The following is a 26,599-nucleotide window of genomic DNA, read 5'->3' as shown; positions in this document are numbered from 1 at the left end:
CCTGCTTTTAATGGGCATAGTTAACAATAGACAGATAAAAATGCATGTAATGCAGGAAAAGTTTTGTTAAACAAAATTATTGTCGTCTAGGAGTATGCTGCAGGTAATTCAAAATGAGTGTGTGTTTATTATGCCAGGATTGTATGAGTAGGAAACCCTGGCTGCATATACCATAGGTTAAAAGCACGTATAATGTGTCATGGAGCTGGCTTTGTAGAATCTGCTAATAGTCTTAAAATGCGAAAGGTTGTGGGGATGGAGGAGAGGATAACACAATGCTGCCTAATTAAAACTCACTTTGAACATTGTTTTCTGTCCTCACGTTCCAGACACAGTTCCACAGCCCAGATTCTACTGCATCCTATCTCTGGAAGCTTCTGAAGATGATCTGAACCGTCTGGATAGCACGGTATTGGGATTTCTGTTTTAAAGACCTTTCTGTAAGCCTTGGGGGCCATGTCGATTTGACAAGCACCAGGGAAAACAGACAAGAAGAAAAGACTTGATGAAGCAGCTAGAGCAGAAATATTTCGCCAAGTGGAGATAAGAATAGTGGCTGAGTAAGATAATATGGGATTCCTTTTTGTGCCCAATTGCATGTCAGGGAGGTCGGTGTGCAAAATCTGTGAAGATATCTTGGGCTACTTGTAGTAATGCTTGTGATTCCGGTATGTACGCTATGACAGAGTGCCCTATCATATCCACACTTGTTTTTCAGTGCTGCCGAAACACCTGAGACAAAGACACGTGGCATTAGACTTGCTTTCTCATCATTTTGCTCCATGTTCTTCTTGGGTTTTGTTTCCTCAATAAATTTGTTGTCATCAAGGTTACGGACTTGCTTCGTGCATGCTCCCTTATAACTAGTTCATTGGTACTCTGACTGGGGAGAGAAATACCCGACAGAACTAACTTCCTGATGTTTTATTTTGCATAGTTTTGGTCTGTGGGTATTCTGAATACTTAAGAGAAGAGCTTGACTGTATAGAAACACAGAGCTGTGCAATTTGCAAAGCAACGATCCTGACTTGTCGTCTCTTGTAGGTTTGTGAGGTCCTTTTCTCTAGGACCATGAAGTATGACGAGCTCTACGCAGCCCTGACTTCATTACTTGCAGCTGGGTCACAGTTTGATACACTCAGGAGGAAAGAGAACAAAAATGTCACTGCACTGGTAAGACTGTGTAGCTGTAATGTTGTCTGTGTTGAGGAATAACAAGTTTTCAGACTTAGTATTTTCAAGCAAAGTATTTAACCAAAGTATTTTGGACAGTGGTTGGAGTAATGGGGAATTTAAAAATCCCATAGCTAATGGTAGTGTTTATGGTGGCGGTACATCTCATATGAGTTTTTAATTCATAACATGTTTGAGACTTGCTCTATGTCCCTGGTAATTCCAGGAGGTCTGGCTAGAATATGATGAAGCGGAAAAATTTTGTATAATCTTTCCTTTTTCTTTTCTCACTCCTCTTTATTGCATAATTTGTTGTACAATATGACAGAAACTCAGTCCAGCATGTGATCATCTGATTTGGCACATCTACAGGAGTCTAGAGTGTCTGATGAGATAACTTCAGTAGCTGTAACGATTGAAACTGCAATATTTCTTTATTAATTTGTCCAACTGTACTTCTGTTTAGGAAGCCTGTGCACTTCAGTACTACTTCTTGATACTGTGGCGGATACTAGGGATTTTGCCTCCATCCAAAAACTACATGAATCAATTGGCTATGAACACACCAGAGATGAGTGAATGTGATATTTTACACACGTTGCGCTGGTCTTCTCGTCTGCGCATCGCGTCTTACGTCACGTGGATCAAGGTACAGCCTCATCTTTATAGGGGTGTTTTGTAATGTTGTTGGCAGTAAGAATGTCAGTCTCTTGTTCTTCCGCGCTGACTGCGTGTGGGATTTGTTATGTGGGCGTGGTGGTGAGAAATGGGAACTTGTGTCTGTGTTTTCTAAAGCGTTCTAGTCTGGTAATTGCCAGAGTGGTTAATTCTAGAGCACTTTTAAAGTGTGACAGGTCTTTTTTTGGCCTCTGTAGGATCACCTTACCAAGCAGGGCATGAAAGCTGACCATGCTGCTTCTCTCATTGAATTGGCCTCCAGCAAGTGCAGCTCAGTGAAGTATGATGTGGAAATAGCAGAGGAATACTTTGCTCGACAGGTAAGGTGGTGTGAATTCAATTGTGTTTATGGAGCTTCTGTTTTCGTGGAATGATTTGCACTTACTGTTAGGTCCCTTTGTATTTTCAGATATCTTCTTTCTGTGGTGTTGATTGCACAACTATTCTCCAACTGCACGAAGTTCCTAGTTTACAGTCCATTTACACCCTTGATGCTGCAATTTCCAAGATTCAGGTTTCTCTAGATGAGCACTTTTCCAAGCTAGCTGCAGAAACTGATCCACACAAGTCTTCAGAGATAACCAAGAACCTCCTGCCTGCTACGCTACAGCTTATTGACACTTACGCTACGTTTACCAGGTACAGTCCTTAGGGTCGCTAGTAGGAATACAGTTTTCTTCTGGCCATAGGGCTTTCTTTGCATTTTGTTTGCTGTTTTCTTAGAGGTAGGTGTTTTTTTTTTTTTTTGATAGTCCAGTATAATTATACTAACTTATGTCCTGTAGAGTTTTGATTATTTTAAAAGAAGAATAAAAAGTAGCTTCTCAAGCCATGTATGTGAAGTTGTTGTTTCTAAGTAGCCTCCTCGTCTGATCTTTCAAGACTTTCTTGCAAGCTTGCAAAACCAGCTTTTCCTCCAAAGGTGAAACCTCCTCTTACCACTCTCTAGCATAGCGCAACTTAAGGTTATTTCTTTGAGATAATATTGAGACTGTCAGACCATCAAGAAAGAGAGGGGGTTTAATTCTTACATTAAGAGTCTGAAGTCTTCTAAACTCTCATTAGAAGCTATGTAGAAGAAAGCAAAAGTAAATCAGCTTTTTCTTTTGAGTGGGCGCTTTTCCTGGTAAGTAGCTTAGAGGAGATAAAAGCCCAGAACTCCCTTAGTAGTGTAACACGAAGTATAGGGCAGAACGTCAGAAGTTTGCTTTCTTATCTGTCACTATATTGACACACTTAGTTCTGAAATGCAGAGCTGTTTTCTGAAACAAATCCTTTCCATCCTGAATGCAGATCTTACTTGCTCCGGAGCCTCTCTGAAGAGGGCTCCACTGAGAACAAACCCTCTGAAGAGAAGCTACGAGGTTATGCTGCTGTCCTGGCCATTGGATCCAGCCGTTGCAAATCTAATACTCTAGGTGAGCGTACTGGATAGTTCAGATTTCCTTCTCTCTGTAGGTGAAGCTTTCTACGATGCTGCCAACATTCAAAGCTGTATGCTGGCTACTGTGTTCTCGACTGCTGTGTTCGAATGAGCGCATTATCCTGTCAGCAGCAGACTGGGAAGTCTTTTCCTTTCAGTATCCTAAAAAAAATCCTGAAAAAGTTGGGCAAACCTTGAAACAGTAACTATTTTGTGGGCTTATCTGGCTTATTGAAATGCTTTTATAACCGTGTTGGTGCTCCAGTGGCATGGCATAGTAAGGGGAATTGTGAAATGTTGATAGGTTGAAGACTGCTGCGAGTTAGTATTCTAGCCATGTTTCCTGTTGTTTTAATAAAGTGAAAAAGCTGGGAAGCTCTTGCAAACTTCAGGAATAATTTTGACTTGTAGAAAAGCATGGAACTAGCCCTCAGCAGAATTACAGCTCAACTTAGCTACAGTTGTGTCTTAATCAAATGATCTAGTTTTAAACTGTTGTAGAAGCATTCTGGTTTTCAGTAGGACCCATGAAATTACTCAGAGACTTATGATTCCGTATTAATTCCAGGTCCAACACTTGTTCAGAACTTGCCATCAGCTGTGCAGACTTTATGTGAATCATGGAACAACATTCATACAAATGAGTTTCCAAACATTGGCTCATGGGTGAGTCCAGCCTCGTGGATTGATCTGGTCTGATCTTAACTTCAAGAATTGCTGGGAATGGCAGGCAGCGTGCCTTCCTGTAAGGATAAATGGTTCTGATTTTTGTGCGTGTGTGTCTCAACCCTTAGCGCAACGCCTTTGCGAATGACACGATCCCTGCAGAAAGCTACATCAGCGCAGTTCAGGCCGCCCACCTCGGTACTCTCTGCAGCCAAAGTCTACCTCTTGCAGCTTCCCTAAAACACACCCTTCTCTCCCTGGTCAGACTCACTGGGGATCTCGTGGTGTAAGTGATGATTTTTTATATTACATTCTTGCTGTGTAGATCTGTCTGCTCCTCTGAATGTCTGTCTTCATCACACTGTTAGGGTGTGACGCTTGCTGAACTGGCGCTGTATTTTGAACTAAGCCTTTAACAGAGTTACTTTCAGTGTACAGTAAATGTATGAAAAATGAATGAAAAATAGCCTTTCTGTCTTGATCTGGTATCTCCAAAAGTCAGACTCCCTGAGAGAAACCTTTAGTAAATAGGGACTGGAAGAAACTGAGATGTACACTGAGGCAATATGGATCCAGTTAGTCCATTTCTGTTTTGTTATTATTCATTTGTGTGATGTTTTCAGAGCATAAGGAAAAAGAGAAATGAAAGAATGATTTCCCCCCCCCCCCCCCCCCCCCCCCCCAGGGACTTACTCTAAGATATTCTGAAACAAATAAATAGTTGTTGACACTGCAGACAAGTCCAAAAGCTGTAGTATGCGATAGCGTGACTGTCTAGGAAAATGCTGTAGCTGCATATATGCAAAAGTAAAGTGCAGGGTTTTCCAAATGAGAACAGTTTTTCTGAGAGGAAAAATGGCTGCGTTAGTGTATTTATCCTGGCTTTCTAAAGAGGGTTTTTATCACAGACTTCCATCCAGACTTGTGCCTTACTTGCCTGACTTCTGATTTGTCCAATAAGGGTGTTCTCTGATACATCATACAGAGAGAGTTAACTTGTTTTCTTTTCTCTTCAAGCTGGTCAGATGATTTGAACCCGCCACAGGTGATTCATTCCCTATTGCCCCTCCTTTTGGAGACCAGCACAGAGAGCGTGGCAGAGATAAGCAGCAACTCCCTAGAAAGGATCTTGGGCCCTGCAGAATCGGATGAATTCCTGGCGCGTGTTTATGAGAAACTGATCACAGGATGCTATAACATACTGGCCCATCACTCTGATCCAAACAGGTAACGGGCTCTGTGGCTTGTAGTTCTCTTCCAAGAAAGCTGTACACAAAGAATTACTACAGTATGTTTAAACATCAGCGTCTGTTCTTGAACAGCACGACAGAAAGGCGAAAAATCAGCTTATTTTTATCTGTTGAAGACTTCTGTACTTGTAGACTAAAAATACAAGATATTTTATTCACGTTACCAGAATTTTCAGCACTGCCATTCAGGCAGTGTGGATTTTCATCATTGTAACTCTAGATGGAGTGTGTATATATTTGGATAGTTTTTTATTTAAGCAAATAGAAAATTATGTAAATACAAGCACAAAATCAAAGCTGAAGATGCCACCCTAACTTGCTTTATATTCCTTTGTCTCTCTTGCTGTTTAAAAGGGTGGCTAATCCCTGCTTTATCGTAGCAAACTGGCCAGATTTGTGCTTCCCACCCCTTACTCTCTGTGCTCATAGAGGGAATAAGCTTGATGCGCAGATGTTGATTCTACTCATCTGAAACATAAAACCATTAGGCATAATGATGTTGCATTTTTTTAACGCTGATCCTCTCTGGATGGGAGGTATTCAGAGGGAGATCTTCTGGCAGAGAATGTAAACGTAATTGGATTTTACTTGCAGGGTGCGTTGTGGAGTGGGGATGAGCACAGGAGAGAATGGGGAGGAGCAACACTGAAAGAGACTTAAAGTGTAAAAAGAGCAGCCATTTAGAGGACTTTGTAATGTGAGGAGTCTGAAAGGTCTAGATTATTCTAGGTTTCTGACTGTGTAACTTGCCTACAGCATCACGTGCCACTTTTTTTTTCTGAACATTTGGTGGATTTGTTGGTGTTTATGTGTGTGTATTCACCAATTATTTTTCTCCTGTCTCTTGGAAGGAGAGCTGCTTTCAGCTAGCGGAAAGTTTATTAGAGTTGTGTTAGCAAAATTGACCGCTTCTTGGCTCTCGGAATTGTTGAAATTGTTGAAATTGCTCTTATATATTCTTACTTAATATGCATCTTTTGATCCTCAGTGGCCTGGATGAGTCCATCTTGGAGGAATGTTTGCAGCATCTGGAGAAACAGCTGGAGAGCAGCCAGGCCCGAAAAGCCATGGAGGAATTCTTTTCAGAAAGGTGAAGTCATCCTGAAAGGTGTAGCCCAGGGACTTTATTTCCCTTCCTTTTTCTCTTAGCTTGTCACTGTCAACGCCTAAGTGATGTTAATGCTGTTGCGCAGGAAAAGGCAGAACCCCGTAAGGATACGATGCTCGTCAAGCAGCGCACTAGAGTGTGAGAAGATTTTCTGTGTGGGAAGGGTCTTTGTGACTCCAAATAAAATGTTCAGCGAGTTCTCACAGTGATCATCAGTGGGGAGTCTTGCAAGATGATTGTTTTGTCAAAGGCATTATAAGGAGGTTTTTGAGAGGTGCTGGTCTATAAGGCAGTTCCAAAATCCCGAGTTCTCTCAGCGCTTCCTCGGGGCAATGGGTTGATAATTTTAAGGGTGGAGGCGGGGTGTTGGCCTGACTTAGAATTATGCAAGCAAATTGTGATGGAAACAGCATAGCACAACAACAGTCTTCTGAAGAGATATGAGGGTGAACTGGAGGAGGGGCTTTCTGTATTAGAAAGGGGACCATTGTCTGGTTTTGCTCTCTACTTGTTCAGCAGTTCAAAATTGAAGCAGTCTGGTGGCTGGCCGTTGTGCTTTGTTAACATGGAAGGGAAAAATAGGCAAGAAAATCTTGAATTTTGGTTTGGAAACCAGTACAGGCCTTGTGTTACTTGATATGTGGAGAACACTGATATGCTGCTCGGGAGCTCATGAGATTTACAGGTTTTAGTCTGAGCTAAGAGTTTGCTTTTTGTCTGAGAGCAATTTCTGTGGCTCGGCTGCTGTGCTGAGCAATGTTGTAAAAACTATTACCAGTCTTAAATGTGAGGGCAGACATAAGTGCAAATGAAAAAAAGGAATGGGTTGTCTTTTACAAAGCTGACTTAATTTCCCCCCTCCCTACAGTGGAGAACTGGTCCAGATCATGATGGCGACAGCCAATGAAAACCTCTCGGCGAAGTTCTGCAACAGGGTGCTGAAATTCTTCACCAAGCTCTTCCAGCTAAGTAAGTGATTGTTGAATCTCTTCTGTCCTGCCTTTGTCCACCTTATACTGTTCTTGTATTAGACTGCGATATGAAGATGCTCTAACAGGAAGCGGAGTGACAGCTTCACGCTTTTAACGGAAAGCCATCTTCAAACACGTTCATTGTAGCATCTGCCCCTCACTAGTCATTTTCTCCACCAGCTGAGAAGAGTCCCAACCCCAGCCTGTTGCGGCTTTGTGGTTCTTTGGCTCAGCTGGCTTGTGTGGAGCCTGTACGTCTCCAGGCCTGGTTAACCAGGATGACCACATCCCCACCCAAAGATTCAGATCAACTGGACGTTGTTCAAGAGAACAGGCAACTGCTGCAACTCTTGACAACTTACATTGTTCGGGAAAACAGGTAAAGTACAGCCTTTGTAATTTCTTTTGTATGCTGTTCATTTCTTTTATTCTCTACATATGCGAATTACTTGTGAGTTGCTGATGGCTTCTTGTCGTCAGCTTTCTGTTTGCCCCGAAAGCATTGCTGTGTCAGCGCTCTTGCAGTGTGGGGCTTAGCTGTATTTCAGCGGGTGGTGTACCGTGTCTGAAACTTTCTTCTTTTTGATTAGCCAAGTCGGAGAAGGCGTGTGCACTGTTCTGCTGAGTACTCTGATACCAATGGCAACAGAAATGTTGGCCAATGGTGATGGCACAGGCTTTCCAGAACTGATGGTCGTGATGGCAACTTTGGCTAGTGCAGGACAAGGCGCGGGACACCTCCAGCTTCATGGTGCTGCTGTTGATTGGCTAGGCAGATGGTAAGAGCGAACTGTATGCTGCTGTTTGTTGATCTGCATCGCTTAGACTGATATGTTTTGTTTCTTTCCCCTGGTAATTTGGGGACAGAAGTTCATGTTTACTGACACATGTTTATTTTTAGTTTATTGTTTGTTGTTTGGAATATAAAGTATCTGAGAGAGGCCGAGAGTGTCTGAGAGAGGCCGATCTGTGTCCCCCTGTTAAGAACAGCCATGTGGTTTCTTTGTCTTTTCCACTCTTGATGGTTTAATTTCTGGATTTATAAGCTTCCTGTTGCTAATCTAAAGCAAACTGAATGCTGGAAGCTGTTGGGGAGAACTGAGTTTATACTTCCCAAAGACTGCCAGTTGTGATGATCGTTTCCACTGTTTTGTGTTACAGCAAGAAATACCTGTCTCAAAAGAATGTGGTAGAAAAAATGAATGCAAACGTCATGCAAGGGAAGGTAAGACGTGTCTATTGCTTAACTTGCAGGAATAAATCTCAAGCATGAGCTGTATCAGCTGTCCTGTTTTGGTTGCATAGTGCGAGTTTTAAAGCAGTTTGGTCGGGGGAGTGTTTTATTTTCTTGCCTTGTAGCAGCTATTATGGGATCTAAGTTGCCTCTCATTGTCGTTCATCTCTGCTTTATAGCATGTGACTATCCTGGAGTGTACATGCCATATTGTCTCTTACCTGGCCGATGTCACCAATGCGCTGAGCCAGACCAGTGGCCAAGGACCAAGTCATCTTTCCGTTGATGGAGAGGAACGGGCGATTGAGGTGGATTCAGACTGGGTGGAAGAGTTGGCAGTGGAGGAGGAGGACTCTCAAGCTGAGGATTCGGTAGGCAGTAGTCACAGCTAACGCTGCAAATGAGGTGAAGGTTTGTTTTGCAGCTTCCAAATCAGAATTACTCAGGTTATAAATGAAGCTTTTGTTGTTGTTGTTTATTCCTAATGCGAGACTGAGTGAAGAATCCTAGTTGTCAGATCTGGAAGAGACTATCTGTCATTTGTGGGTAGATCTGTTGCCTTTGTGAAGTCAACAGAAGTTAAAAGCTTGGGGTGTTTTGGTTTTTTTTTAGAAAACAAAAAGGCAGAAATGGACTAATATGGGTTTGTTCCTACTGGTTTGTTTGTCAATTACTAGCTTTTATATCAACAGGCAACTTAGATTAGGCTTTTCAGTGCTGTTGGGTGGGGGAAAAAAAGCTGTTGTTAATGCATTCTTTAAAATTTATTGTCCCAATATATTATTTTTGTTACGGTTTTCTTTTTCTTGATTCACTCTTCCGAGTTGCTATAAAATGTCGCCATCTCCTCTTTCTGTGTGGTTTGATACCAGCTGCCTTCTTTTAGCTAGGTGGTGCTAAAACTTGCTGTTCTTAAAATGCGCGTTTAGTGTCTGAGGAATGTAATCTCTACCATGTGTCTTTACTGTACCTGCAGTTATAACACCTTTCTAAAATGACTTTCTTCTTTTCAGGATGAAGATTCTCTTTGTAATAAACTCTGTACCTTCACCATCACACAGAAGGAATTCATGAATCAACACTGGTAAGTATCTCAAACTTGTGTTCAGAATTTCAGACTGGTATTTCTGGCCAGTGGGAAGGAAACGGTCTGTGGCCTGCAGCCTGTGGAGCCTTCCTGAGGCACTGTATTTTATAACTCATATGGTTTCTTTTGTGCAGGTATCACTGTCACACTTGCAAGATGGTTGATGGGGTTGGTGTTTGCACGGTTTGTGCTAAAGTTTGTCACAAGGATCATGAGATTTCTTATGCCAAATACGGATCGTTCTTCTGTGACTGTGGAGCCAAGGAAGATGGCAGTTGCCTGGTAAAGTGTCTTCATGTCAACATACAAGCTGTGATTTTTTTGAGTTTTTAAAGTCTTTTGCAGAGGTTTCTGTTCTGCAATAAGTTACGTCATGATACGAGTGCATAAGAGTCCTAAGACTTGAAGGCCTTGGCTTTATAATGAACCCTCTTGATTTACAGCTTGCCTGGCGATTTTTTTTTTTTTTTTTTTTTTTTTTTGCACCAAATCTCTGTCCTAGTGGCTACTGGGATTCCACCTACCTTTACAGAATTTGCAAGCTAGCTTAAGCGACGCAGCCGTCAGATACCACCTTTTCCCATGTTTTCCACTGGAAGCAAACAAAGTAACTTTATCTTAAATATGAAAGTTTTTCTAATACTTGCGTGGAGAGTGGCATGCAGGATACTGTTGTGTTATTTCTTTAAAATGGTGGTCTAAGAGAATTGCACTCTGTTTCTTGAAAATTACGTTAATCTTGCTGCTATTACAATCTGTATTCATTTTGTCAGTGGTAAAATTGAGTCTGGTTTGGGCTTTCAGCATTGCTGTGTCATTCGCAGGCTTTGGTGAAGAGAACTCCCAGCAGTGGTATGAGCTCTACCATGAAAGAATCCGCCTTCCAGAGCGAGCCCAGAGTGCCCGAGAGTGTCATTCGACATGCCAGCACTTCTCCTGCAGAGAAAGCCAAGGTCACCATCAGTGAGGGGAAGGGCCCTGACGAAGAAAAACCCAAGAAGAGCAGCCTGTGTAGAAACGTTGAGGGCTGTCGAGAGGAATTGCAGTCCCAGGTATAATTATTAGCTAGCTGTTAAAAGAAGATGGTTTATGATGAGGATCTTAGGCAGGCTGTGTTGATTATCAGCCAAGTTGCTTGATTTTTATGCTCTTCTTTATGATAAGAAGGATCATAAAAGTGGTGTCAGGCTTTAAAAACCGGTTGACGTGCAGCTCTTGTGAAGATTCCCAGCAGAAGCATCTTGTGCCTCACTTGCCTGATCTGTTTCTTGTAGGCCAACTTCTCCTTTGCACCTTTGGTGCTGGAGATGCTGAATTTCCTGATGGATGCCATTCAGATAAACTTCCAGCAAGCTTCGGCCATGGGGAGCAGCAGTCGTGCACAGCAAGCTCTCAATGAGCTACATACTTTGGACAAGTCAGTAGAAATGACGGATCAGTTGATGGTACGATACTAAAGGAGTGATTGGATTATGGGTAGGTGGGATCACTTTTAAACAGAAAGCTTTCAGTGATATGCTTTTACTACCGACTCAGGTCCCAACTCTTGGCTCTCAAGAAGGTGCTTTTGAGAACGTCCGCATGAACTACAGCGGTGACCAGGGCCAGACGATCCGGCAGCTGATCAGCGCCCACGTGCTGAGGCGGGTGGCGATGTGCGTGCTGTCGTCCCCGCATGGACGTCGGCAGCACCTGGCTGTGAGTCACGAAAAGGGCAAGGTGAGTTCTCTAACTCTGTAGAGAATGTTAGATTGTTAAAGAAAATGAAACAGCCTTAGAATACTGAAGAAGAAGCAGAATATGATTTGTTCTGCCTGTCCTGAGGTCTGGATCTTCTGTAAAGTATTCAATACCTTAGAAAAACCTCTCATTCTTGGGAGAAAAGAGTTCTCGCAGCAGAAACAATGGAAACTGTGGGGACACAGTCATAGAGCTGAAATTGAAATGCCTTTTTCCGCTCAGTTGTAAAGTTGGGTAACTAAGTTCATTTTGTTCTGCAGATTACAGTCCTTCAGCTCTCAGCCTTGCTCAAACAAGCAGACTCCAGCAAAAGAAAATTGACCCTTACTCGCCTCGCGTCCGCACCCGTTCCGTTTACTGTACTGAGCCTAACTGGAAATCCCTGCAAGGAGGACTACCTAGCCGTGTGTGGACTGAAAGTAAGTACCTGACAAACCCTTTTCTGGGCAGTTGGAAACGTCAGCTCAAAACCAGCTGTATTTCTTTCCTCTGAGGAGCTCGTGCAGAGCTGGCTCCAAAGGTCTGTCACTAATTTTAGCTCGAGGATCGCTTTCCTACTAGATATATGAAGTAAAAGAAGCAGTAATTGTATGAGTAATATAATAAATGAGACAGTGCCTTGAATAAAATAATACTTCTTATTGGTTTTAGGCCAATTTTACTTTTAAGACAGGAGTCAAGGTTTAATCATGTGAAACTTAGCGTGTTAGAACTAGTCTGTAACAGCCAGTGTTTTGTAGCAATGCCGCCTCTTTTTTGTATTCTCCCAAATTTAGATTCAGCTTTCACAGTGCAGAATCCACAAATCTATTATTTACCTAAGAAACAGCTGGGCTCTGTGTGGTGTTGGTTTGGTTTTTTTTTTTTCTTTACAAACTTTCGTGTCATTTATCTTAAATGCAGGGATTTTAGATTCTTACTCTGAATCATTATTGGCCCTAAGAGGAATGCTGGCTTTTAACTCCGTTCTTGGCTTGAAATGTTTATGAACATTGTGTTCTAATACCTGACCAATCTTTTTCGTTACTCCAGGACTGCCATGTGCTAACATTCAGCAGCTCTGGATCAGTCTCTGATCATCTGGTACTTCATCCCCAACTAGCCACTGGGAATTTCATCATTAAAGCTGTGTGGCTGCCAGGATCTCAAACAGAGCTTGCTATTGTGACTGCAGACTTTGTGAAGGTATGTTTGATCGTAAGCTATTGATGATAAGTGGTTGTCTTCTTTCAGACGTTCGAGTCTGGACCTTTGCTGAGTTGCATGCAGAAGAATGTGATAATATTCTTAGTTAGAAATAAATCGGAAATATAAATTTGTGGTGTTTGGCTACTGTTGCCATAAGAAAAAGCAAAACCAAAGAACCCAAAGAGCAAAAAAGTGAACTATAGCATCTAATAGGCATTCCTTTGTCTCAACTTTTGTCCATTTGCAGTGTTTTGTATTGTAGTAGTTAATTATTTTCTTGATTCTTCCCGCAGATTTACGATCTCTCTGTAGATGCCTTGAGTCCAACTTTCTATTTCCTTCTACCGAGTTCCAAAATCAGGGATGTCACTTTCCTTTTCAACGAGGAGGGGAAGAACATAATAGTGATCATGTCCTCCGCTGGGTACATCTATACGCAGCTCATGGAAGAGGCGAGCAGTGCCCAGCATGGACCATTCTATGTCACCAATGTGCTTGAAGTCAATCACGAGGACCTAAAGGTGCCGGTGACTTCCCTTTCTTGTAGTATGGGCTGCAGTGGCTTTCTCTCTTTTGTTTGTGTCGTACATTTGAAGGCAGAAGTTTCCCTTTTTTCCTGTTTGTTGGTTGATTTTTTTTTTTCCCTTTTAAGCCCCCTGATCTAGATCAATGAGCTTGCCATTCCTCTAAAGAGAGAAATAGCCTTGCAGTGAAAGGGGGTGGGGTTGAAAATTAAACCCCTTGATCCTTTCATCTAGAAAATGGAGCCTGTTTTCCATGGCTGGCTCTGAAGTCATGCCCAGCAGGGAGATGGCTTCAGAGCAGTGCTGTTCTCAGAGCGAGGCACTCCAAAGGTGCAGTAACCAAAATGGATAAAGTTACTGACCGTTGTTGGGGCTGCAGAGGTGGAGTGAGCCTTTGCTTCTGGTCAATAGCAGCTGTGTAGTCTTGGGGGTGACTTTTAAAATCTGTCCACATTTCACTGAGTGGTTTTACCCCAGCCTGCTCCAAAACAGGGGAATAGATGAGAAGAAGGCCCTCAGGAAAGCTCTTTTATGAGCTGGGAACATGGGGAGTGCTCCATGTGAGATTGTCATACAACATTGAAGCACACCGATGCGGTAGCTGAGGGCGCTGCCTACAGCCTACGGGTATGCAATCTCAGTACCCCTTCAAAAGCCTTTGAAGTATCTGATGGATGAGTTCACCAAGGAGTTGAGCTTAGAAAATTGTCATTTAGAGCTGTGTTCTCTCACTGGTGGGGAGGGGGCAGGGGAGAGGCTTTTGGAATAATTCCATCATGAGAAATTTAAAAGCCTGAGAAGAGCGTTTTGGAGGATGTGTGTTTATCTTAAATGTCGTCGTTTCTCTCTGATCCTACAGGACAGTAATGGCCAGGTAGCAGGAGGCGGTGTGTCAGTGTATTACTCCCATGTGCTACAGATGTTGTTCTTCAGTTACTGTCAAGGCAAATCCTTCGCAGCCACCATCAGCCGGGCCAATCTGGAAGTGCAGCGGCTATTCCCGATTAACATAAAGAGGTGAGGCTTGTGTGGAAGGCTCCCCTGAAGTTTTAATTTCTGTTTATTACTAATCAATATTACTAATTATTCTTAACATCCCAGCTCTGAATGGCCAAAGCTTGTGGTGAAGATCCCCTTTTTGACTGATGATTTCTTGCTGCTTTTCTTGTTGCTTCTGCCCTAATTGCAGAATGGCTTGAAACCAAAGCTGACCATTTCGGCAGTGGGGCGCATATGCATTTTTTTCTTCCCACTAGGATTTCACATCAGACAGGTGGCTTCAGAGCAGCCTTGCTGCACAGTGCAGAGCTGCTACTGGTGCAGCGGCTGGAACCGATGGGATTACCCACCCTCACGAGGCTGCAGAGCAGGAAGCCTTTGTTTCCTTTCGGCACCAGTAGTGCAGTGGACCTTGTGTATTGTGCATATTCAGGCTTATTTTCAGGCTCCCTTGAGGGAAACCAATCTCTTATGCTATGAATGTGGCAAGAATAAAGCTGTTCTGTCATCTGTTTTGACAACCAGAGCTGGGCATTTAGGCCACAGACTCTTCACTAGCCTGACACAAAGCCGCTGTCGTGAGTAGGCTCTGGAGAAGGGTCAGCTTCCAAGAGCTCCCTAGCCCTACTCGAGTTTGGATTAGTCTTTTTGCAGCTTTATTTTTCTCCACTGAGCAGTCACACAGATTCTCCTGCATTGGCCTTTGCTTAGTGCCACTGGGTGTGTTGAAACATGGAACTGTGTTCGGATAAAAAGATAGTTCAAAGCCATTTTCAAATTACTTCCTTAGTTTTGGGCATAAAGTGTTACTAAGTAAGTGTCTTTCCTTGAGTTTTCAGGGTAGAGATCAGGGCTGTGAATTGGGGTGCTTGTGCCTTCTGCCCACTCAGGTGACCGTCTCAGGTTTCTCACCCATAAATTGGGCACTGGTGTTCCTGGCTGGTCATTAATACATTGCTTTGAATTCCTGCTGAGGATGAAGCTTTAACTGATTTGAATGGTGATGGATTTTGTGTGTTTTCACCTGTTGTTGCTTCTTAAATTAATGTCATTCTGCCCTTTGTTTCTTGCAGTTCAAACGGTGGGAGTAAGACTTCACCGGCACTGTGTCAGTGGTCTGAGGTGATGAACCATCCTGGCTTGGTGTGCTGTGTTCAGCAAACCACAGGTGTCCCACTGGTGGTGATGGTGAAGCCGGACACCTTTCTCATCCAGGAGATTAAAACCCTGCCAGCCAAAGCAAAGGTTAGTCATAGTTCCCTGTATTTTTGGCCCTTCGAATGTGGTTTCTTGTTGTTCCATCCACAGGGTCTCTAGTATTTGCAGCTTTTCTAATGCAAAGAGTTTGTTTCCTCAAGCAGCAGTTGCCAGGTCCTTTCCTTGACCTGCATTGCTTGCCTTTGTAGATTCAGGACATGGTGGCCATCCGTCACACAGCCTGCAATGAGCAGCAGAGGACCACTATGATCCTCCTGTGTGAAGACGGCAGCCTGAGGATCTACATGGCCAATGTAGAGAATACCTCCTACTGGCTCCAGCCCTCTCTCCAGCCTAGCAGCGTCATCAGCATCATGAAGCCAGTTCGCAAGCGCAAGGCAGCTGCTATTAGTAAGGGACTTTTCATACATATCTTGTGCAAGGTAGCGGTGGTAAATGTAGGTGCAAAGATTGATCAGCATCGTATAGATACTTAAGACGTTCACTTCTGACAATTACCGGTTAACCTCAGGGCTAAGTACTGGCTAAGTCTGGGTAAAATGTTTCCATAGATGTATATAAAAATACATAGCTGTCTGGCTCACATGGGCATTTCCAAAGGAGGCAAGCTCATTCTGCAGCTTTTGTACCATAGCTTCACCTATTTAGAATGTATTTTGTCAAAAACGTCTCTCTTCCCTTTTAGCAACTCGCACATCCAGCCAAGTGAACTTCCCTATTGACTTCTTTGAACACAACCAGCAGCTCACAGATGTAGAGTTTGGAGGCAACGACCTGCTGCAGGTTTACAATGCTCAGCAGATCAAGCACCGGCTCAATTCCACTGGCATGTATGTGGCCAACACAAAGGTAAATGGGGCAATTCGGGGATTCTGTTGGGCTTCTAGGTGATGTTATTGTCTGAATTGATAGCATGCCTTTTCTTAGAAGTCTGCATTGTTAAAATGACCCTGTACAAATCCCACGATACTGTTAGATAAACAGTGGAGGCACCTGTGTACAAACTTCAGATTCTTAGCTTAGGAGTAAATTTTTGACTTTGCCTTTCTGAGCTGTGATTTGTCTTCTGCAGCCTGGGGGTTTCACCATTGAAGTGACGAACAATAACAGCACGATGGTGATGACAGGCATGCGGATCCAGATTGGCACACAAGCGATAGAGAGAGCGCCCTCGTACTTGGAGATCTTTGGCCGCACCATGCAGCTGAACATGACCAGGGCTCGTTGGTTTGACTTCCCTTTCACTCGCGAGGAAGCATTGCAGGCTGACAAAAAACTAACCATCTTCAGTAAGTCTTTGTTAATTGTTTGCTTTGACTACCTGCTGGTTTTGCTTGCGTGGGTTGAAGCTACTGTGCTTCACCTCATAGTAGGGAGGGTTTCCACAAGCTGTTTGTTTGACCTGACTACAGAAACAGTTCGAGGGGCAGATCCTAAACATTTAATAACTTTATATGTGGCCCAGTTTCTTGCTGCAGTGGATGAAGGTGCAATAGCTCAGTTCAGCTCAATAGTTTTGTGTTGAGGTAGTAGAAAAGGAAAGTGGCTTTGAAAAGGAGATGAAACTGTCAGAGTGACTGTATATTAATGATGCAGTGTAATCGCTATCCTGGCCTTACGAGGCTATGCTTGTTTGTATTCAAAAGAAACTGTTTTGTTAGTTTTTAAGAAATTTCTCTCGTTACTGCAGTTGGGGCTTCCGTGGATCCTGCTGGAGTCACAATGATGGATTCCATAAAAATTTATGGCAAAACCAAAGAGCAGTTTGGGTGGCCTGATGAGCCCCCCGAGGATTTCCCATCTGCTTCAGTGAGCAACGTTTGTCCCCCAAACCTGAATCAAGGGAATGGCACTGGAGACACGGAGTCGGCTACCCCTGCTGCTGCCAGTGGCACTGTCCTGGAGAGGTATTTCTGCCGTCTTTCTTTTGTTTCTCCTTGAAAATGGGTAGTTGCTCTAGAGGGGACCTCGGTACACTTGTGTGCCTGTCTTAACTGGGAGAACTTAAGGAGTTAGGGAGTTGTTCTCACGGCCATAGAAAACAACAACTGAAAAGTCAATCATTATCTTCTAAGGAGGGCTTTGTGCTCACTCTTGATTTATCTGGTGGAGTAGATGGATAGATCTGTGTGCATGCTTCATGTTGCTAAGTTCATTTGTTATAGCAGTCTTGAAGAGCTAAAAGAGATTTCTGCCCTCTTGGTACATTTTCTCATTTCAAGCTGGCCCTTTTTCATTCTCTAGAGCTCACAAAGGTTAGGCCTCTCTGAAGTTAAGTTCAGTGTTGGGGAGGACTTTGTGTTTGACCTTGCTTTTTAGGCGAGTGGTTCCCACCAACTTACCGTGTAGCCTCTGTGCCTCAGGTTTAACTACTGTGGTGGAGAAAGTGTTAGGTCCCCACCCCCCCAATATCCCTATTGCGAGTCAAACCATAAGATGAGCTGGGCATATATTTAGCAGAAGAAAGACCACTTTTTTTTTTTTTTTTTTTTTATATCCACCCCATGTTCTTTCCCTGAGCTCATACAGTCTGTGCCATGAGGGTTGTAGAAAGCCTGGCAAGCTAGCCAGGATAGGAGGGAAACAGATCAGAGAGGAACTAGCACTGCTGAAAAATGAGCGTTTTAAGGGATACGCTGCTTGACTGTGAGTAAATGGTGGTTCATTTTGTCTTACTGAAATTCTCAGGTAAAGGTTCAGGGCTTGAAGTGGCAGCTATGTCCAGCTGAAGGACCTGTTTGGTGATCCTTTAATATTTTGTCTAATAGTTCATGGAATTTTTTCCTGTGCTTAATTTCTCTTCCCTTCTCTGCTGTGACATCTCCACAAGATGTCCCTCTCTGCACAGACATGCTTTCTGGTTTTCCAAAGCAGTGGGATTATATCCTAAAAACTCAGAATCAAAAAAAATATTCTTTTTATTTTTACCTACGTGTTACAGAATGCAGCATGGTTACCTTATAAAAGGCCTCTTGAGTAGGAACAACTAATGGCAGGCAAGAGGCAGCTTTCCTATCAGAAGTTTGGTGTCTGTACTTCAAATTTAACCTTCGGTGGTGCTTTGAGTAATGTGCTTGGCTTCTCCGTGCTAGGTGGCCTGGATCTCCTTTATTTGTTTTGCTATTAGGCAAGTGTCTGCTGCCCAGATAGAAAGAACCGTGCTCAGATTTACTGTATATAGCGCTCTCCCGGCTTCCTGATTTCCCCATTTAATTTGCCTTTTGCTTAGAATGTGTTCTAGGGAGTTTTTCTGTGAGCTTTACACATTTTTATTTTTTTTTCCTTTTTCTTTGCTCCCCCAAAGTTCTGAAACTGAGTCCCTAACCACCCTGGACCGGTTAGTATGCCATCCTTTTCTCTGCACGAATGAGTGTGTGTCAGAGAGACAGAACACATGATGTGGCTTTTGTTGACTGTTTTTTTGTTTTCCAAGTGACATTTGCTTCTTTACATTCTGGTCATTGCATGGCAGATGGTTTAGCGAAATGTAAAGATGAGGTGGTTTGCAGATTTTTGCTGTATACAGCATAACTGTTGCTTGTTTGACAGTCTCCTCTTTTCACTTTGTTTCCCTCCTTGCGTCTTTTTATCCCACTTATATTCCCCTACTAGCTTTATGGAGGGTGGCTGCAGGTAGGGGAATGTAATGTTATTTATCCCCACCAGACCAGACAATTGTTGTTTCTTCTACCTCGTATCCAATCCTACACTGTTATTTCTCCCCTTAATGCTATGTCTTCCCTCCTTTTTCCTGTATTCTTGCACTGCTCCTTCTGGTGTGTCAGATGGCATTTCAGGTAGTTCTACCGCGAGGCATGAAGTGGTGCTGCAAGGGAGATTCAGCACTTTGCCGCAAGTTGTAAATAAGGTTTTCCCTTGGGGCAAGTATTTTACTAGCCTGCCTTACCGCTGTCAAAAGTTTGGACTTCAGCATCTCTCACTTGGGTCGTACTCAGTGCTCCAAGTTCATTTCCCTCTGGAATATTTTGCGCTGAAACTCCAAATTGGAAGGAGCAACCTGTGTGAAAATAGCAAGCGAGTAGAATCTTGCTCCCTTAGAAAAGTCGGTTACGCTTTTTCCCATGTGTCATACCAACCCTTGATCTGCAGTCATATGTACGTCTGTGGGCCATGGTGAATTGGTACTGTCAAGACAATCCAAGTTATCCCTGCTGCAGGCTGTGTAAGGAAATGTTTTATCCTCTTTGGTAGAGAAAAGCCCCTGTCTTTCAGCTGTGGATTATTAAAGCAGTCCTAAGTTTGTCTGTGAGCGTGAGCCAGGTTTAACTCTGGTCTGTAACACAATGAAATGATATGCATGGTGCCTGTGGCAGGTTTTATCATGCTTTGATTTTGTACTTGGCATTCGTTAGCTGTCTCTGAGCTACTCATGACTGTAGCCCGCATAAAGCAAAGTGCTAAGGAGAGAGAAGGGTTGCTGTACTCAAGCCTGCTTTCCTTTCTCCCTTCAGGCTAGTAGTGAGTTCTTTAGAAGCACTGGAAAGCTGCTTTGCTGTAGGACCAGTCAACGAGAAGGCAAGTAACTTTCTGAATACATTCTTGAGCTTTCAGAGATGGGGGAGGAGGGGCAAGATCAGCAGCACCTCCTGCAGCCCTGGGGGCCTGATACGGAAGAGAGCCGCATCCGTTTTGCTCAGAGCGCTGATCTGAAAGTTGACTTAGCGAAAAGCATTTGAAACTAGTTTAGAATGACAATTGGCATTTGCATTTATGGCTGGTGGGATTTTTGTGCTGTAGAGTGACCTCGTTTACAAAAACAGCAGAGTAGAAGCCCATAAATCTCAAAAGGACTTTTCTTGTGTAGACATGTGAAATGTTCCTTAAATGTCAAATAATAAATTGAGGAGGCTATCAAAACTGTACTGAAGGAAGGCAGAAACTTGTATGCGCAGTGCAAGGAGGGGAGGGAGCTGCAGGTACGCTGAGAAATCAGACTCGTGCATCACCTTAATGGGAAATGGACTGAAGAATGTTTTTTTTCTCTTCTTGGGAGCAGGAGAAGAATAAGGTGGCAGCTCAGGAACTGGCTACTATGCTGCTCTCCATGCCAGCTCCTTCCAGTGTCCAGCAGCAGACCAAGAGCCTCTTGGCTAGCTTGCACACCAGCCGCTCAGCATACCATAACCACAAGGTAACACGGTGCAAGGATTTCAGTGTCTCCTGTAACTTGCCAGTTGATGGCTGAGGTGCAGCACGCCCCTACAAAGCCCTTCCTCCCTGCAGCGTAAACCTGCTGGCTAATTTTCCTTTAGCTCCTGCTGCCTGCCTTGCTGGCTTTTGTGTTTCACCAGAACTTCACTACTTAAAAAATGCTTTTTGAAGATTTTGTTGGGAAATAATGTCAGTTAATCTAGAGAAGTCAGGATCTCTAAACACATGAAGTTTGTTTGCAAACTTCGTAGCTCTGGTTTCCGTTTCCACAGGCATCTGGCTTAGGGTGTTAGGAAAATACTAGGGTAAGTAGTGGTTAGACTGTGTGCCAACATAATTGCAGTAAATGCACGGATGCCTGCAGATAGCCTTTGCTCACCACTGGAATGATTATGTTCATACACTGGTCTTTCCATCCGCATTTAAGCCTGAGGGGAAGAAAATGTGAAAATCCATTCTCAAGCCAGATTTCTTCCTTTACAGGATGACTTTTCAGTATTAGTTGTCCTTCTTAGATGACATTGGCCAAGAGTTAAAGCAGGAAGTGCCAAATTTCCCCAGGATCTGTCCTGCAGTTGTATTCCAGTTCCCTTGTTGTGTTGCTGTCTTTTGTTTTTCTTTGCCTATGTTATCTTTCACTTTACAGGATCAAGCATTGTTAAGTAAAGCCATTCAGTATTTGAGTTCCTCAACCAAAGAAGGAAAGGACCTTGATCCTGAAGTGTTTCAGAGGCTGGTCATCACCGCTCGATCCATTGCTATTATGAGACCCAACAATCTGGTCCATTATACGGAATCAAAGCTGCCACAGTTGGAAACAGGTAGAGAAGTCTGGATTTTTCTCCAGCTTTCTCTTGTGATAACTGAACGTGTCTTGGGGTATCTGGTTCGGTGTGACAGGGATTGTATTTGACATGTTTGTTAGACGTGCAATAGTCCTTGTAATGAGGACATCAGAGCCTCTAACAAAAGCCATTTCAAGTAAACTTGGTGTTACCCTGCTTGTTAACATTTTCGCCTGCACATATCTGACAACTGTTTTTTAATCTGTACAGAGAATGAAGAAGGGCAAGAGGCCCAGAAACAGGCTGAAGGAGATGGCTGCACATTTATTACCCAGCTGGTCAACCACTTCTGGAAGCTACATGCATCAAAACCCAAAAACGCCTTCCTTGCCCCTGCCTGCTTGCCAGGTGTGCTAGCTCTTCTTTTGCTATTGTAAAGCTTGTGTATTTTGAAGGAGGCTATTTTAGCTTGTAAACAGAGAAAATGACTTGTTCCAAACTAGGCTTAGGGTGTTAAGGATGCAATGAATGCTTTCTAAGGTATATCTGCTCTAATGCTTTTGTTCAAAGGTACGTGCGTTGTGCTAGTAAAAAGGGACTGATGATTGATTTATTCACATTTGACTTCACGGATGGTGTTAGAGGATATTCAGGGGTGCTGGTATATAGCGTACACAGTATTCTGTTGGGCAGACAAGACTGGTGTCTAAGCTTATTTGGGGTTGAAACTTCAATATATTTGTGGTGCTAACAGTGTGCCTTGAAGTCTACAAACAAAAGATGCTTCCTGCAGTGTCTCACTCTATGTGCCAAACTGGAAAGATAGTTGATTACAGTCCTACTTTTATTCCTCCTTAGGTCTCACTCATGTTGAAGCCACAGTCAATGCTTTGGTGGATATTATCCATGGATACTGCACGTGTGAACTGGATTGTATCCATACAGCATCCAAGATCTATATGCAGATGTTACTTTGCCCGGTATGTAATGTTGCTGTGCTCTGCATCAGCCTGTAACACTGGTAATACGAAGAGAATTAAATACAGGTGGAATGATAATACATAGTACAGATACAAAATAGAGACATAGAGCCAGAAGTGAAAGAAGGAGAAATCTCTCTCCTTGTATTTTAATAATGTTTGTGATGTGCTGCATGTGGAACAATAAGTTAAGTATTGCTTTATTGCTGGGGGAAATGGAGTTCAGAAGTTGGGCAGTGACATATGTCTTATGTGAATCATGACCAACAGAGAGTCATAAGTGTATTTTTAGCTATCTTTCCAAATACTGTGAATAAGCACTTAAAGCTTAAGGAGTTTAATGATTAATTATTAACCCTCTAGGATCCTGCAGTGAGCTTTTCTTGCAAACAAGCTTTGATCAGAGTGCTGAGACCAAGGAACAAGCGGAGACATGTCACCTTGCCATCCTCCCCTCGGAGCAATACTCCTATGGGTAGGCAAGATCCATTCATCTTTGCCTTTAAATGAGCATGACCTACTTTATTTGTCAGAAAAGACAAGAAAATAAAGTAGTCTTTTAAATGGGACAAAGCCCAGTCTTTTTGCTGTCTTTTCTCTCTCTTGACCCCTAAAAAACTTTTTTTTTTTAAACATTCACCTCTTCTTTGATGTTCTTGGATTCAAAGAGGAGATCTCTCTGAGATTTTCCCATTTCAGTGTTAGGGAAATCTGACTGTTTTATCTAGGGGGTAGTAATCCAGACTGCCCTAGTATTTCTCTGCATATTTTCAAGTCCTTATAAATCAGTCATAAAGATGGGTGCACACCAAAATTAGGGTATCGGATCTCCATCCAAGAGATACTTTTTTCACATTGACATGAATTGTAGTTGTCATGGAATCTATTAGTGACTGTGAGTAAACTGAGGACAGCTTAGGTTTATCTCCAGCGTTAATTACCTTGTTCATGATGATGTGAGAAAAGAGCACGTTTGTGAATTAATCCTTTGTAACTCAGGAGATAAGGATGATGATGATGATGACGACGCGGAAGACAAGCTGCAGAGTTCTGGGATAGCAAACGGTGAGCATATCCGACAGGAAAGCCAAGAGCAAAGCGAAGTTGATCACGGGGACTTCGAGATGGTGGTAAGTCCAGAGTTTCTTCTCTTTGGTGCCTGTTAAGTATGTTAGGTACTTGAGTTTAATTTAGTTATGATGACTAAGTTTGTAGTGCTCTATTAGCTGGTGGTGGTTTGGTAAAAGCTCTCACTGTGTTTCCTCTCCGTAGTCCGAATCTATGGTTCTGGAGACTTCTGAAAATGTGAATAATGGGAATCCTTCTCCCCTGGAGGCTCTTCTGGCTGGAGCAGAGGGATTCCCTCCTATGCTGGATATTCCTCCAGATGCAGATGATGAAACAATGGTGGAACTGGCTATTGCCCTGAGCCTGCAACAAGATCAGCAAGGTAAGATGTAGGCATTATTGGCAGTCAAAAAGGTAAATAGAATATGAGGAAACTGGGAAGGAAACAGAGCAGAAGCTGTTGATGTCACCACCAACAAAGCAAAGAGAGTAGAACTATCATAGAGAAGGCCAGAGTTAACGTAATTCTCTCATAAAAAGATACTCATAGTTTGTTTTCCTCTTGCAGGGAGCAGCAGTAGTGCACTTGGACTTCAGAGCTTAGGACTGTCTGGCCAAGCACCCAGCTCTTCTTCTCTCGATGCCGGAACGCTCTCAGATACAACAGCATCAGGTAACTGTTCACTGTGAGGAATCAAGCTTTTTTGATTTTGACCTAAATCATGACTTAAAATTTGTTTGTAAATACAGTTTTGAAGAACGAGTTATTACTATTGGCTTTATGTATTTTTGATAGCGTATTTATGACTTTTTCCTGCTTTGATGGACTTTTGTTATAGGCTTCTGAGGAAGTTATTTCCTCTTCTTAAAATAAAGCAGACAAAATAAACCATATACTGTGTTTCCTTTGCGTTCATAAACAACCAGACGTTGTTCTTCAAATAACTTGTACAATTGTCTATTTGATGAGAAGGAAACCTTCCCAGGGTATCTCCCCTCCGCTGCTTTTAGCAGACTTAAATGTACTGATGGACACTTCTAAGTTCCCTTTTGATTTGTAGTTGAAAATTGACACAAAAAACAAAGACAAATATTTGTGGCTTTTCTTTTGTAGCATGTGCTTCTTTTGAAGTTCTATCAAGACAGTGTTTTTACTTGTAACAGCTCTCTTTATTCTCTTAGCTCCAGCGTCTGATGATGAAGGCAGCACAGCTGCAACAGATGGCTCAACTCTGCGGACTTCACCTGCAGACCATGGTGGGAGCGTGGGCTCTGAGAGCGGTGGCAGCGCGGTGGACTCCGTAGCTGGTGAGCACAGCGGTAAGTATCTCTTGCTGCACCACTGTCCGCCTGTCTGTTTTCTACTGTAACAGGGCTTTACCAGTGTGAGAGGGGTGGGTAATCCTTGGCAAAGAAGAAATCTCAGTTCCAAGTAGATGATGCCATGCATCATTTTATGGTTACTGCCAAAGTGTCATACAGACTGAGTATTTTCTCACTTTTTGTAGTTTTCTAGAAGTTTGGAATCTGCAGCAGTTTTTGCTGGCCTTTAATAACAGAATGTAGTAGCCTAGAGCAAGACTGAAGGAATTCACTATTGGATAAGTTTGGATAAGGAATTCACCAACTGTTGGATAAGTTTGGATGGGACAGAATTAATTTCTCTCTTTTTTGCTTGGGACTGATACCCAGGTAAAACTAATCACAGACTTTTAAAAAAAGATTTTGTCCATGCTGCCCATCCTATATATAACACGCCTCTCCTGACTTGGCTTAAATTACTGCTGTGGAACCAGTTCAGTCCGGGCCACAAAGATGAGACTGGCAAACAGAAGAATGCTAGGGGGGTTAAGTTGCATCTGCAGAAATGACTCTCTTCTAGCTTTATGAAGATAACCAAAGACACCGTCTCCTTAGAACCATAATTCCAAAGGATAGCTCAGCTGTGTCGGTTGCTACGAAGCAGGCAAGAGGCACGTTCAGCTGTGCTGACATTGTTTTTCCCTTTTTTCTTTTTCAGTGTCTGGCCGTAGTAGTGCCTATGGGGACACGACAGCGGAGGGCCACCCTGCTGGGCCAGGCAGCGTCAGCTCAAGCACAGGCGCTATCAGCACTACCACAGGCCAGCAAGAGGGAGATGGTTCAGAAGGGGAAGGGGAGGCAGAGGGAGATGTCCACACCAGCAACAGGCAAGGGGCTTGGTTTTCCTCTTCAAGAATAGCACACCTAGTCTGCAGTGTCATTGTTATGGAGGAGTGGACTATAGGTGCTGAAATTCACAGAGTACAATTTGTGACTCTGGATAGTAAAAATCGAAAGTCAGAAACATAGAAAGAGCAAACTATGCCACTGGAAAATGCCTCCCCCTGTGCATTCACTATGTGACATGTTACACATACCTACTGTCTGTCCCACAAAACTGCTGCCTGTACAAAGCCATGAAAAAATCCTGCATGAGTCTATTAAACAGAGGAATCACTAAAATCTACAGCTCGGGAGCTTGTGAAATTCAGTGTTAGGAAAAAAGTATGTGCAGGAGTGCTGAGCACTTTGAGAAAGACCTGCAGTTTTCCATTCTGCAGGAACAGATGGTCAGTCATTTTTACAGTGCAGTTTGGAACTGTAGTATCTGTTTCTCGACAGTTGAATTCTGCAAGTAGTCATGGTACGCGGCGTAGTTCTGAAGTGAAGAACTACGTCCATTGTCAGAGTTGCTCTGCATCTTTGACATCGCTTGACTGTAAAGTCTGAGGGAGTCCACTCCTGTCTGTGCTGGTTTGATGACCTTAGGATTTCTTCATGCTCTGAATTTCTGTGGTAAATTGCAGCGCTCTGTTGATAATCCTGCTGGGTCTAATATTTCTTGTGATGTGTCTGAAGTCCTTCATTTCTGATTCCTGGCTTCTGACTTCCCAGGCTGCATATGGTCCGACTGATGTTGCTGGAGAGGCTGCTGCAAAACTTACCTCAGCTGAGGAATGTTGGAGGAGTCCGGGCCATTCCTTATATGCAGGTAACGGGGAAGGGCTCAAGAGTTAAGCCTTAACAAAACAGTTAATCACTGCTACGACTGCCGGGTTTCTGTTTGCACGTGCTTCTCTCTTTTTCTTTCCTGCCCAGTCACGGTGTGCGAGTCCAGCTCTAAGCATTTGATAGGTTGCACAGCATTCCTTACCCGCAGGTTTTTGCTATATGTGTAACCTTTCTCAGTGTGGCATTAGTTGGCTGATGAGCCTAACGGCTAAAATCCTTGAACCAGGGTTCACTGATGTATATGGGAGGATCTTTTGGGTTTATACTGAATGTTCATATTAGGGTGTGATGGTGCAGGCAGA

General features: G+C 43.2%; 1 protein-coding gene across 9 annotated transcripts in view; it reads left to right on the top strand.

The window, feature by feature from the left end:
• UBR4 (ubiquitin protein ligase E3 component n-recognin 4) overlaps positions 1 to 26,599 on the top strand; it is a 78,959-nt gene that overhangs the window by 14,673 nt on the left and 37,687 nt on the right. For 5 of the 9 annotated variants that reach the window (XR_015704260.1, XR_015704261.1, XR_015704259.1 and 2 more), the window contains exons 21-62: positions 330 to 409; positions 1,045 to 1,173; positions 1,640 to 1,822; positions 2,049 to 2,171; positions 2,261 to 2,490; positions 3,145 to 3,269; positions 3,843 to 3,940; positions 4,069 to 4,226; positions 4,958 to 5,167; positions 6,179 to 6,280; positions 7,167 to 7,267; positions 7,450 to 7,648; positions 7,860 to 8,048; positions 8,431 to 8,494; positions 8,683 to 8,874; positions 9,517 to 9,587; positions 9,725 to 9,872; positions 10,415 to 10,642; positions 10,865 to 11,035; positions 11,127 to 11,309; positions 11,591 to 11,749; positions 12,363 to 12,515; positions 12,812 to 13,039; positions 13,902 to 14,059; positions 15,115 to 15,286; positions 15,448 to 15,649; positions 15,945 to 16,108; positions 16,332 to 16,548; positions 16,950 to 17,166; positions 18,564 to 18,596; positions 19,732 to 19,795; positions 20,277 to 20,411; positions 21,078 to 21,252; positions 21,487 to 21,624; positions 22,075 to 22,196; positions 22,560 to 22,671; positions 23,196 to 23,326; positions 23,469 to 23,646; positions 23,833 to 23,937; positions 24,429 to 24,584; positions 25,285 to 25,453; positions 26,181 to 26,277. Coding sequence is in view for 5 of the 9 variants with exons in the window: in XM_087755155.1 (XP_087611281.1) it covers positions 330 to 409; positions 1,045 to 1,173; positions 1,640 to 1,822; positions 2,049 to 2,171; positions 2,261 to 2,490; positions 3,145 to 3,269; positions 3,843 to 3,940; positions 4,069 to 4,226; positions 4,958 to 5,167; positions 6,179 to 6,280; positions 7,167 to 7,267; positions 7,450 to 7,648; positions 7,860 to 8,048; positions 8,431 to 8,494; positions 8,683 to 8,874; positions 9,517 to 9,587; positions 9,725 to 9,872; positions 10,415 to 10,642; positions 10,865 to 11,035; positions 11,127 to 11,309; positions 11,591 to 11,749; positions 12,363 to 12,515; positions 12,812 to 13,039; positions 13,902 to 14,059; positions 15,115 to 15,286; positions 15,448 to 15,649; positions 15,945 to 16,108; positions 16,332 to 16,548; positions 16,950 to 17,166; positions 18,564 to 18,596; positions 19,732 to 19,795; positions 20,277 to 20,411; positions 21,078 to 21,252; positions 21,487 to 21,624; positions 22,075 to 22,196; positions 22,560 to 22,671; positions 23,196 to 23,326; positions 23,469 to 23,646; positions 23,833 to 23,937; positions 24,429 to 24,584; positions 25,285 to 25,453; positions 26,181 to 26,277 (6,269 nt within the window). In the remaining 4 variants the exon portion in view is untranslated. The remainder of the gene's footprint in view (positions 1 to 329; positions 410 to 1,044; positions 1,174 to 1,639; positions 1,823 to 2,048; positions 2,172 to 2,260; positions 2,491 to 3,144; positions 3,270 to 3,842; positions 3,941 to 4,068; positions 4,227 to 4,957; positions 5,168 to 6,178; positions 6,281 to 7,166; positions 7,268 to 7,449; positions 7,649 to 7,859; positions 8,049 to 8,430; positions 8,495 to 8,682; positions 8,875 to 9,516; positions 9,588 to 9,724; positions 9,873 to 10,414; positions 10,643 to 10,864; positions 11,036 to 11,126; positions 11,310 to 11,590; positions 11,750 to 12,362; positions 12,516 to 12,811; positions 13,040 to 13,901; positions 14,060 to 15,114; positions 15,287 to 15,447; positions 15,650 to 15,944; positions 16,109 to 16,331; positions 16,549 to 16,949; positions 17,167 to 18,563; positions 18,597 to 19,731; positions 19,796 to 20,276; positions 20,412 to 21,077; positions 21,253 to 21,486; positions 21,625 to 22,074; positions 22,197 to 22,559; positions 22,672 to 23,195; positions 23,327 to 23,468; positions 23,647 to 23,832; positions 23,938 to 24,428; positions 24,585 to 25,284; positions 25,454 to 26,180; positions 26,278 to 26,599) is intronic. The other 4 variants (XM_087755158.1, XM_087755157.1, XM_087755160.1 and 1 more) reach the window with 4 other exon arrangements.

Source organism: Nipponia nippon, unplaced genomic scaffold, assembly GCF_047370975.1.
Source record: "Nipponia nippon isolate SJK-2023a ecotype South Korea unplaced genomic scaffold, ASM4737097v1 scaffold_19, whole genome shotgun sequence".
NCBI classification, from domain to species: Eukaryota; Metazoa; Chordata; class Aves; order Pelecaniformes; family Threskiornithidae; genus Nipponia; species Nipponia nippon.
The sequence above is the reverse complement of the archived record's forward strand: the minus strand, read 5'-3'. Positions and strand labels throughout refer to the sequence as shown.